Below are 12639 nucleotides of genomic sequence, written 5' to 3' on the forward strand. Positions count from 1 at the left end.
AGTAATGTACATTGCCACAAGCGCAGCTCCACATTTACCCACAAAACTACTACTACTTAACATTTCTAGACCGCTACTAGGGTTACGCAGCGCTGTACAGTTTAACAAAAAGGACAGTCCCTGCTCAAAAGAGCTTACAATCTAATGGGCGAAATGTCAAGTTGGGGCAGTCTAGATTTCCTGAATAGAGGTATAGTGGTTAGGTGCCTAGGTGTTCCGTGCTGAAATCCAAGTGTACTGTATAAGAATGTGCGTAACCTTAATTGGCTTAACAAGCTAATTAGCATTGATAACAGTACTTGACAGACAGTGATGGGCACTAATTGTCAATAATTAGAATTTACATGCACTACTCACTAATGCCCTCATGATCAAAAGCAAACTCTGGCGCTAGAGGCTGTTAACGCCATATTAGCGCTAGAGTTTGCAGCCGACCCATGATCAGAGCCCTCGAGCGCCTGAAACAGCACACTCGAGGGCTCTCAGCGCATGTAGCATGCAAATGCATGCTAAACAGGGCTTCTAGCGCAATTAGCTTGCAAATGCATGCTAATTGGCGCTTAACGCATTCATCCCCAATGATCAGCAACCAGCGTGCCAAAGATTGGGTCGCTGGCCGCAGCAAAATCAACGCCAGCTCCGAGCTGGCGTTAGATTTTGCGGATCATAGGGGAGGAATGGTGAGCCCTGTCCAGCATGCAGTTGCATGCTGGCAGGCCCCCCTTCCCCCCCAAGGCAAACGCGAACGGGGGGCTGGAGGTCCGGTGGGTTTCCAGCCCCCGAAACCCCCAGAAATCGTCGATCCATCAACGGGGGGGGGTGGGTTGGAGGTCCAGTGGGTCTCCAGTCCCCGAAACCCCCAGAAATCGTTGCTCCATCAATGGGGGGGGGGGGGGGGGGCTGGAGGTCCGGTGGACCTCCAGCCCACCCCAAATCCTCCCCCCAGCGTTGTCCTTAGATTCCCTGGTGGTCCGTGGTGTCGTGACACCCCCTGGCCACGTCCCAGCCCCCCTACCTTGTGTTGGAGGGACGCAGCCTGCCTGCCTCCCTCCTCTTCCAGTCAGTCGACGCCCAGCACCGCCCACTGCATCCTGGGATGCACTGGGCAGGGCTACAGACCATGTAAGGGAGCGATTCCCTTACATGGTCTGTAGCCCCGCCCAGCGCATCCCAGGATGCAATTGGCGGGGCTGGGCGCCGCCATTTTGGGCGTCGACTGACTGGAAGAGGAGGGAGGCAGGCAGGCTGCGTCCCTCCTCCAACTCCTGCCAACTCCAGGCTCCACCATTCTGCCTCGCCTCACCCTATGCCTGGAACAACGTTCCTGAGCCCCTACGTCAAGCCCCCTCCCTGCCCATCTTCAAGTCTCTGCTTAAAGCCCACCTCTTCAATGCTGCCTTCGGCACCTAACTCTTACCTTCAGGATATCCGGACTGCCCCAAATTGACTGCCACCATTGTATCGTCTACTCACTTGTCCTTTAGATTGTAAGCTCTTTGAGCAGGGCCTGTCCTTTTATGTTAAAATTGTACAGCGCTGCGTAACCCTAGTAGCGCTTTAGAAATGTTAAGTAGTAGTAGTAGTAGTAAAAGGTAGGGGGGCCGGGAGGGGGCCAGGGGGGTGTCATGACACCACAGCACACCACGGACCACCAGGGAATCTAAGGACAACACTGGGGGGAGGATTTGGGGTGGGCTGGAGGTCCACCGGACCTCCAGCCCCCACCCCCACGTCGATGGATCACAGTGAGAGATCCTTTGGCCGGAGGCGGCCAATCAACGATTTCTGGGGGTTTCGGGGGCTGGAGACCCACCGATCCTCCAGCCTCCCCACCCCCCGGCGGTGGGTGGAAGGGTGGTAGAGGGTTTGGCCGGCTGCGGCCATGACGTTTTCTGGGGATTTTGGGGGGGGGGGCCCTCGTTGTTCGGGCCTCGGGGCAGGGTGTTTGACAGGTTTGGGCTTTTGACAGCCCAGACCTGTCAAACAAGTGCGGGAGGATGGCACAATTCTCCCGCCCTTTAAACATGATAATCAAAGATAATTGCGCTGCTTAGATTTGCATGCATTATCTTTGATCATCGATGCAGAAAAGCCAGCGCTATTTTTAGGGCGCTGTTTGGAACAGCGCAGGGCTTTTGATCATCTGGGCCTTGTAGCGCCAGCGCTGCTTCTATGGCGCCTGCGCACCCCATCCAGGGTTGCCAGGTGGAAAATTTTTTTCCAGCCCACTGGAGCCCAAAAAACAGCCCAAAAACCGCCCAAACACAAACCCCGCCCCTGACACCCCCGCCCCCGCGTCATCACCCCCGCCCCCGCCGTCATCAACCCCGCCCCCGCCGTCACCGGCCCCGCCTCCCACGTCACCGGCACCGCCTCCCCGTCATCGGCCCCGCCTCTTACGTCATCGACCCCGCCTCCCCGTCATCGGCCCCGCCTCCCACGTCATCGGCCCGCCTCCCACGTCACTAACCCCGCCCAAAACGTCATTAACCCCACCCAAAAACGTCATTAACCCCGCCCCCCCGCGGCCGAAAAAAACCGCCCGAAGCACAAAAACCAGCCCAAAAAACCGCAACCCGCCGCGGGCAAAAATTTCCCGCGGCGGGTCGCGGAAAACCGCCCAATTGGGCGGTAAAACCGCCCACCTGGCAACACTGACCCCATCCTTCCAATCACAAGGTCCTGTCTGGCCCGCGCGCGCAATCTCCGAGGCGAAACGAACGGAAAAAGCAGCGCGCGCGAGCTCAAACTAGGCGCAGGATGAGGAACTGCGACCACCTGTCCACTTTTCCCTCGAAGGACTTCTTTCTTTCTTGTCCTTGAGGCAGGAGCGAACAAGGACACTGTTGTCGGATCCTGTAAGAGCGCGCTACTGCCCCCGCTGGTCCGTGACAGGGAACGGACGAAACGGCGGCGAGCCTCCTCCTTTGGCCTGTCCTGCCCCTCTCGCGCTTCTCCTCACATTAGCCAGAGTGATAGAGGAGGGCGAGCGGGGGTGGGGAGCGAGCGCCCCTGGCGGTTGGCAGCGGAGTTGCAGTAGATAGGATCGCAGTGGCTGCAGCAGGGAGAGAGAACGTGCCCGGAGCCAGCGCGAGCCGCACTGTCATTTGTCTGTAGCAGCGGGAGCTGCTGCTCTCTCCTTCCTCCTCTGATCTCCGGCTCGGACGGATCTCCTGCGCTGGGCGGAGAGCGAGGTACGTAGGACAGTCGTTGCCCCTTTCTTTGGTGTACAGCGTCTTATTATACAGAATCATACTGCAGGTTCTCTGCATTGCAGATGGATGCATAAATTCCCCTTATCACAAACCCTCTTGGCTCTTGCTGCTGAGTGAGCAGCTAGGATGCCCAGGACTCCTTCTGTAATATAGTTAATGCTGGCATTAGCGGATCTGTTAGAAAGGAAACACTGCACTGCAGTCGTTGGTCAGTTATAAAGGCTGTTGCAATCTGTTTCCTCATAGAAAATCGTGTACTACTTCACTTATACATTATATGACGCAGCATTCATACACTATAGTAGGCTATATGGCCGCCATATAGGCACGTAAACCGTAATGGCAAATAAAGACTAGTGTTCTTATTGTAATACCATTTGATCTCCTAAAGGCACACAAACCATATGATAGGTAATAAAATCATGCTACATAAATGCTAGGTTGTATTATTACAGGAAATGCATTTGACATACGTTACATTTTGTCAACAAATGTGAAATTGTCATCCCAATAGAATTAGCTGAATTTGAGTGTGACTGTATTATTATGTATTGTAAATCTTGCTTTATTGACTGCTGTACTCTATGTTTTGAACAAAGGGCAGCGTATTACCAGCAGCTGTCGGTGACTTCTGTACAATCGATACTGGGAAAAGGGGGTGAACACTGCTGACTGTTGCTCAGGATTCCTCAGTGTGAAGAAGTGTGAGTTGAGAAACAGGGAAACAAGCCAGAGGAACCTCTTGAGGATTCAGCATCTGTGGACATGAGAAGCAGGAGTAATTCTGGAGTCAGATTAGATGGATATGCCAGGCTGGTTCAACAGACCATTTTGTGCCACCAGGTAGGATCATGTTTCTAATGACTATCTGTTCATTTTGATGCTTTATTTAGAACCACACGTACAAATCCTTTGCAGATCAAATTAGAGCCTATGGCCTTTGGCTACGGTTATATTCATATGCAGGGGGAAAACCGGCAGCACAAGGATGTTTCTCCCTTCCTCATTGCTATTTCGGAATGACTTAAAGAGGCGTGTTTTCAAAGCACTTAGCCTTGGAACTTTGGAAGGCTAAGTGCTTTGAAAATGAGCCCCTTAGTGTCAAATATATAGAGTTACTGAGATTGTTGGGTGCCAAGGTCAAATGAATGTCATCCATTTTGAGCTAGCGGTTCTGTTTTCTTGAATGTCAGCAGACTTGTGATATAGATTGACTATCACTGCAATAGTTTCTGTTGTAGTCATAACCAGGAAGCTGTCGGTTCTGGAATTTTGGCCTAATCGGCTGCTCTGGCTGCAGACTTCTGTATATACTGTAATTGACCTGTTAAGGTTCATTTTATAATTATAAAACTCCTTTATACTTCAAGCTTGACCAGCACTGAATTAGGACACTACTAAAGAGAAGTTGATGCTGTTGCCTCAGTAGCGACCATTTCCTAATGAGGCTGTTGGTAATTTTCTGTTATGGGTAGTGTTTCCAAACAGGGTATTTTGAACACTCACTGACAGGAATGAACCTTAGTAATAAAAAAAAAAACTGTATATTGGTACAATATCAGTGTCTGAAATTTGCTGCTGTTGCTTGTGTTATTATTTGCATTGTGCCAAAGCGAATTTTTTTCTCATGATCATAAGGTATAGTAAGTACAGGTAACTTATCAAAGTGCAGTTAGGAGATCCTTTTAATCAGTTTGTGGCAGCAGTACAATTTGGAGTTTATGTATCTTTCTGCCACATTTTTGCTTCTCATAAGTTGTAGAGAATAGACACTTGGTACTGACACTATTATTAGCTAACAATTCTGTTCTTTTCATTTTTTTTTTTTGCACCAGTATTACAGTATCTAGTTTCCTTGCTTCAAACTTTTTGAGAATGTCCCAGATGATCACAATTCCTTTGTTCGCTACAGTGCTTTCAGTGAAAAATGATCTTAGTGTTTACATTCTTTCCAACTCAACATATGTTGGACATTATATATAAGAGGTTGACAATAGCTCTCTAGGGCAGAATTACTCGCTGACAAATTTAACAGGCCAAAACCAAATTTAACATAGTAGATGATGGCAACTAAAGACCTGTATGGTCCATCTAGTCTGCCCAACAAGATAAACTCATTGTATGTGGTGCTTTATATGTATACCTGACCTTGATTTGTCCTTGCTATTTTCAGGGCACAGACCGTAGAAGTCTGCCCAGCACTAGCTTTGGGTGGCAACATCAGTAATTGGGAAGCAATCTCCACTAATCTTCTGTGGATCCATTCCTTCTGAACAGGATTCCTTTGTGTTTATCCCATGCATTTTTGAATTCCGTTACTGTTTTCATCTCCACCACCTCCCGCGGGAGGACTTTCCAAGTATCCACCACCCTCTCTGTGAAAAAATACTTCCTGACATTTTTCTTGAGTCTGCCCCCTTTCAACCTCAATTCATATCCTCTAGTTCTACTGCCTTCTCGTCTCCGGAAAAGGTTTGTTTGCGGATTAATACCTTTCAAATATTTGAACGCCTGTTTCATATCACCCCTGTTTCTCCTTTCCTCCAGGGTATACGTGTTCAGGCCTCTCTATTCTCATTTAAACCTTAACTTAAGGCTTATCTGTTTGCAAAGGCATTTTATTAGGGCTGATTTTCGCAGCCTGCTGGCCAGGTTGATACCTTGTGATGGTGGTCTACATGTTGGAGTTCCTATTTTTTCTATATGTCTCCTGTCTTCATTATAGTTCATTTTCTATTATTGATTTGTTTATTAATGATTAATGTAAATCGCTTTGACAGATACCTTTCCTAAGCGGTATATCAAGACTTATAATAAACTTGGAAACTTATAACAACGCTCTATCTTGCACCCTCACCAGACTGGATTCAGAAAATTGGAAGGTACTGAGACAGCTTTGCTAGGCCTGGTCACATGTATAGTTCAACGTTATAACAGAAACGAGATGGTGATCCTGATTACTTTAAACACAATCACACCCTTCTTATCAACTGCTTATCTTCAATATGTATTCATGGCATTGCTTTAAATTGGTTTCATTCGTTTTTATACAAGCAGAACTTAATCAGGTCTATAGACTGCGGAGTTCCACAAGGTTCAGTTTTAGCTCCTTTACATAAGTACATAAGTAATGCCACACTGGGAAAAGACCAAGGGTCCATCGAGCCCAGCATCCTGTCCACGACAGCGGCCAATCCAGGCCAAGGGCACCTGGCAAGCTTCCCAAACGTACAAACATTCCACACATGTTATTCCTGGAATCTTGGATCTTTCCAAGTCCGTTTAGTAGCGGTTTATGGACTTGTCCTTTAGGAAACCGTCCAACCCCTTTTTAAACTCTGCTAAGCTAACCGCCTTCACCACTTTCTCCGGCAACGAATTCCAGAGTTTAATTACACGTTGGGTGAAGAAAAATTTTCTCCGATTTGTTTTAAATTTACTACGCTGTAGTTTCATCGCATGCCCCCTAGTCCTAGTATTTTTGGAAAGCGTGAACAGAAGCTTCACATCCACCTGTTCCACTCCACTCATTATTTTATATACCTCTATCATGTCTCCCCTCAGCCGTCTCTTCTCCAAGCTGTATAGCCCTAGCCTCCTTAGTCTTTCTTCATAGGGAAGTCGTCCCATCCCCGCTATCATTTTAGTCGCCCTTCGCTGCACCTTTTCCAATTCTACTATATCTTTCTTGAGATGCGGCGACCGGAATTGAACACAATACTCAAGGTGCGGTCGCACCATGGAGCGATACAACGGCATTATAACATCCTCACACCTGTTTTCCATACCTTTCCTAATAATACCCAACATTCTATTCGCTTTCTTAGCCGCAGCAGCACACTGAGCAGAAGGTTTCAGTGTGTTATCGACGACGACACCCAGATCCCTTTCTTGGTCCGTAACTCCCTTATTGAACTTCATTGATTCCCTGGGTCTGGATGTATTTGCCTTTGCAGACAGTATCCATCTTTTTGCATGTATTCATTCTACAGACGCCCTCTCCACTTGGTCTTTCAATGCCAAACTGGATCAGATCACTCTCTGGCTCCGTACGCACAAACTCACACTCAATTATGGGACATATACAGGCCTCTTGTTCTCACGCACTAGTTCCCACCCTCCTGTCTGCCCCCTCACTATAGTGGGCAATTCTCCTGCTCTAGTAGCATTATTCAGGGTTTTTAGATGTTATTTTGGACGAAGGTTTGACCTCTTGTCCTCATATCTCCAAGGTTATCCATCACTGCTTCTTCAAGCTGAAGATGCTTTACTCTGCCCGACACTTGTTTACCATTTCAGCCCTTCATGTCCTTCATTCTCTAGTACTCTCTGGGCTCGAGTACTGTAATGTTCTGCTCCAGGGAATGCCGAAGAGGGACATCCAGCGATTGCAGCCATACGCCTTCTTACTGCAGCTATGCAGTATGATCATGTCACCCCTCTCCTTCGTGAAGAGCACTGGCTACCTGTTTTTATTTTGTTACATTTGTACCCCGCGCTTTCCCACTCATGGCAGGCTCAATGTGGCTTACATGGGGCAATGGAGGGTTAAGTGACTTGCCCAGAGTCACAAGGAGCTGCCTGTGCCTGAAGTGGGAATCGAACTCAGTTCCTCAGGACCAAAATCCACCACCCTAACCACTAGGCCACTCCTTCTCCTTTCAAATTTCATATAAATTGCTTCTTTTAGGTCATAAGATTTACCATTCAGGTCAACCTCCTTACCTGTCCCAACATCTGACTCTACTGACCCCCCCTCCCAGCACTGTGCTCCTCTCAGGAACATCTATTCCAGGTCCCTTCGCTACATCACCTTCGTCTCTCCATCGTACCTAAGTGAATATTCAGCATGATGGATCCACTACTCTGGAATGCTGCCCCTTGAGCTCTTTGGCTAGAAACTGTTTTGCCTGTCTTTAAAGCCCAACTCAAGGTCGATGTATTTATTATGGCCTTTGATCCTTGCCGCACTTCGTTGCCCACCAGCTCGATTGTTGCCATGTAACGGTGTCCTCTTGACCACTATCTGACCCTCCTTCCTGCTTTTCCCCCCCCCCCCCCCCCCAAAGTTTGTTTCAGGGGAGGGGAAGGGAGATGCAAGGGAGCTATGGGCCATCAGGGACAGTGGTGGGGCCAGGAGGGGGTTTCAACGGGGCCCACTTGGATCACCAGTGATACTTTCAGGCTTATTTTTGAAATAGAAGGACGCCCATCTTTCGACACAAATCGGAAGATGGGCATTCTTCTCACAGGGTTGCCCAAATCGGCATAATCGAAAGACGATTTTGGGCGTCTCCAACTGCTTTCCATCACAGGGATGACCAAAGTTCCTGGGGGCGTGTCAGAGGCGTAGCAAAGACAGGACTTGGGCGTGCCTAACACATTGGCGTCCTCGACCCATAATGAAAAAAAAAAAGGACGTCCCTGACGAGCATTTGGACGACTTTACCTGGTCCAGTTTTTCTTATGACCGAGGCACAAAAAGGTGCCCGAACTGACCAGATGACCACCGGAGGGAATCGGAGACGACCTCCCCTTACTCCCCCAGTGGCCACTAACCCCCTCCCACCCTCAAAAAAGAAATTAAAACTATTTTGTGCCAGCCTCTGTGCCAGCCTCAAATGTCATACTCAGGTCCATCACAGCAGTATGCAGGTCCCTGGAGCAGTTTTAGTGGGTGCAGTGCACTTCAGGCAGGCGGACTTGGGCCCATCCCCCTCTACCTGTTACACATGTGGTGGTAAATGTGAGCCCTCCAAAACCCACCACAAACCCACTGTACCCACATCTAGGTACCCCCTTTCACCCATAAGGGCTATGGTAGTGGTATACAGTTGTGGGTAGTGGGTTTTAGGGGGGGGGGTTGGGGGGGCTCAGCACACAAGGTAAGGGAGCTATGTACCTGGGAGCTTTTTCTGAAGTCCACTGCAGTGTCCCCTAGGGTGCCCGGTTGGTGTCCAGGCATGTGAGGGGGACCAGTGCAGTACGAATGCTGGCTCCTCCCATGACCAAAGGGCTTGTATTTGGTCGTTTCTGAGATGGGCGTCCTTAATTTCCATTATCGCTGAAAATCAGAAATGACCAAGTCTAGGGACGACCATCTGTAGGGACGACCTAAATGTCAAGATTTGGGCGTCCCTGACCGTATTATCGAAATGAAAGATAGACGCCCATCTTGTTTTGATAATACGGGTTTCCCCGCCCCTTCGCTGGGATGTCCTGTGAGGATGTCTTCAGGAAAACTTGAGCACTCCTTTCGATTATGCCCCTCTTTTTGTCACATGTGGGTATCTTATGGGACCCACGTGCTTCCTAATTCTATAAACTTGCGTGCACAAGTTAGAAGTACATAAGTATTGCCACACTGGGACAGACCAAAGATCCATCAAGCCCAGCATCCTTTTTCCAATAGTGGCCAATCCAGGTCACAAATACCTGGTAAGATCCAAGAAAAGCTCAATGCATTTTATGCTGCTTATCCCAGAAATAAGCAGTAGATCTTCCCCAAGTCAACTTAATAATGGTCTATGGATTTTTCCTTTAGTTATAGAATACTGTCAGTTATGCACGTAGCTTGATTAACAAGCTGCTAATTGGCATTAACCACTTGAAGGGTGATGCACAAAAACGTGATAAGCCCATGTTAAGGTCAAACTGAGATTTTTGTACTGACTTTTCTTTTCTAGGGCTGAAAAACATATCAAGGCAATTATGAAATTTTATTGTGTCTTTGGCTTTGTGCAAAATCCTGTTAACTACTGCTTTTGTCAAAAATTAGATTTTTGTGACATATTATATTTTTGTGCAGTGCTCTTCAGTTCCTGGTACTAATTACGTTTGTAACTGCCCCTGGTTAGGACATTCTAAGGCACTGAACACACTTCTGCTGTTCATCTGAATCATAGAACAAAAATTTGAACCTCAGTAAAGAGAACATCTCAGTGGATCACCAGGATTTGGTTCTACTATTAATAATAGAATGCAGTTGAAAATCCCACCAGTATATTTTTCTAGTTTTTCTCTTTTAGAGGAGTTGAAAGGTAATTGTCATTGATAGTCTCCTCTTTTGGTAATATATATATATACTAGCAGTTGAGCCCGTAAAAACGGGCTGGTATTGGGGTTTTCCTTCCTTCCCCCTCCCTCCCCGCGAGGTCGCCCCCGCTACCGTTCCCCCCCCCCCCCCCCCCCCGGAGTCGCCGCCATCCCTCCACCTGGCCCGGGCCCTCTCTCTCTAGTCCGCTACTAAACTTACACATCCATTCGCCGGAATGCAGCGCGCACATCAGCTGAGCTGCCATCGCGCACATCAGCTGAGCTGCCGTCGGCCCTTCCTTCTCTGCCTGTGTCCCGCCCTCCTGTGACGTAACGTCAGCGAGGGCGGGACACAGGCAGGGAAGGAAGGCCGATGGCAGCTCAGCTGATGTGCGCGATGGCAGCTCAGCTGATGTGCGCGCTGCATTCCGGCGAATGGATGTGTAAGTTTAGTAGCGGAGAGAGGGCCCGGGCCGGGTGTGTGTGTGGGGGGGGGGGGGGGGGTAACGGTAGCGGTGACCTCGGGTGGGCGGGTGCGGTATCAACCTTGGCGGCGCAGTTTCCCTCTCTGTCCCGCCCTCGTCATCACGTATTGACGTGGGGGCGGGACAGAGAGGGAAGTCTCTACTGCGCATTTGCGAGTGAGTCAGTCACTCGCCGTTTATATGTTTTATATATATATATATATATTGTTTGCATTACTACTGCATTTAGTACTTGTACATATATATTTGAATGGAACAAAAGGCAGTTGTCCATCATGTTCTCACTTATTATTCAAAAGGATTACTTCAACATGCCTAACCTGAACTGTGTGCTATTCTGAAGTTTCTCTTTGTTAGTTAGCAGGGGTTTGGCCAAGGACTTGTTATACCACCTTTGTGTGGTACAACCAAATTGGTTTTACATATTCTATGCAGGTAGGCTTAGCAGTGATTAGATGGCAACACCAGTAATTGGAAGCGAAGCCAGTGCTGGTCAGACTTCTACGGCCTGTGCCCTGATCGTGGCTGGACAGATTCAGCTTCTGTAACTGGAGAACAAGGCCAGTGATGGGCAGACTTCCACAGTCTGTGCCCTGAAAATGGCAAGGACAAATCAAGACCAAGTATACATATCATACCCTTATACTACGAGTTTATTTTGTGGGGCAGACTGGATGGACCGTACAGGTCTTTATCTGCCATCATCTACTATGTTACTACAGTGTATTGTTATTTATTTTGCTGTAAGAAGTGCAATAAATTATTGTCTTTACTGGGGGAGGGGAATAGTTATTAAGGTGTGTTATGGTCATAACATGCATTATTGCCCATTAATGCATGTTAAGGGGCAAATAACATGTATTATATTACTCAAAAACATGTTCATTTACTACAGGACACATAGTAACGGGATGCAAAACATGCAAATACATGCAGAACATCTCATTACTATGTAAATTTAATAGCACAGCTTGAGGTGAACACTGCAAAATGCGTTATTCTACTTCTTAAAGGGGTCGGCATACAAAACTAGCAACTTTCCCTCCCCCTTCCCACTTGAAGCCCCGCCCCTACTCTCTCACCTTCACTTAGGCCCTTCCAGGCTTCCCTTGTAAAATTTCCTGTAGTCGGAGCAGAAGCGCGTAAGGGCCTCAGCTTGATCCCTAGTAATAGTACCCCGAGAGTACTGCTAGGGGTTGCTAGTTCCATTTGTTTCTTTCTTTTTTCATTAAAATTTTATTAAATTATTCAGTCAATAAGAGAAACAGCAGTACTAACCAATTGACAACTAACATCCTCGTATCGCAATCATACAGGAAACAGTAAACAATTCACCCTTCCTCATCTCTTCCTCCCCCCCCCCCTCCACATTTTGGCCCCCACTCTTCTCTGTCCTTCCCTCCTACACTGTACTCCTGCCAAATGGCCATTGGTTTGTTGGTGGCTTTTTTAATTCAACGCTGGAAGGGGTATGAGCTGCTGGGGATCGCTCCAACCTTGACCCCTCTAGGAGGGGCACGTCCTATGCATGGGGAGGCAGCTTCCAGAAGGGGTATATGATATGGACTGGCATCAGAGGTAGAGGAGGAAAAACTAATACCCGGCTCCTGTAAGATGCGACTCAGGAGCATTGGGCCACAGCTTTGCTCGATGCCCCAGGGCACTATGAATGACACAGCCTGCAAGTTTGATTGCAAGCTGTGTTATTCACATACCATGGGAGTGATTGGCGTGCAGTACTGTGATACTGAGGCCCAGATGCATTAAAGTCGTCGGTAATTCCCGTTCCCTACCGATTCCATAGCGAATCGGTAGGGAACGAGAATTCACTAAGGAAAGGGAATGCAAATGAGCTACTCATTGTAGCTCCATTGCATTCACCATTACCTCGGTAGCCAGTTGGA

At 48.1% G+C, this 12639-nt stretch overlaps 1 protein-coding gene across 2 annotated transcripts in view; it reads left to right on the top strand.

Annotated features, from left to right (window-relative positions):
- Positions 1-3063: 3063 nt before the first annotated feature.
- Positions 3064-12639, top strand: part of PHKA2 (phosphorylase kinase regulatory subunit alpha 2) — a 166845-nt gene continuing 157269 nt past the window's right edge. For both annotated transcript variants that reach the window (XM_030202285.1, XM_030202286.1), the window contains exons 1-2: positions 3064-3194; positions 3815-4058. In XM_030202285.1, the coding sequence (XP_030058145.1) occupies positions 3981-4058 (78 nt within the window). In that variant the 5' untranslated portion in view covers positions 3064-3194; positions 3815-3980. The remainder of the gene's footprint in view (positions 3195-3814; positions 4059-12639) is intronic.

The sequence above is a fragment of the Microcaecilia unicolor genome, chromosome 4 (genome assembly GCF_901765095.1).
Source record: "Microcaecilia unicolor chromosome 4, aMicUni1.1, whole genome shotgun sequence".
In the NCBI taxonomy this organism is placed as follows: domain Eukaryota; kingdom Metazoa; phylum Chordata; class Amphibia; order Gymnophiona; family Siphonopidae; genus Microcaecilia; species Microcaecilia unicolor.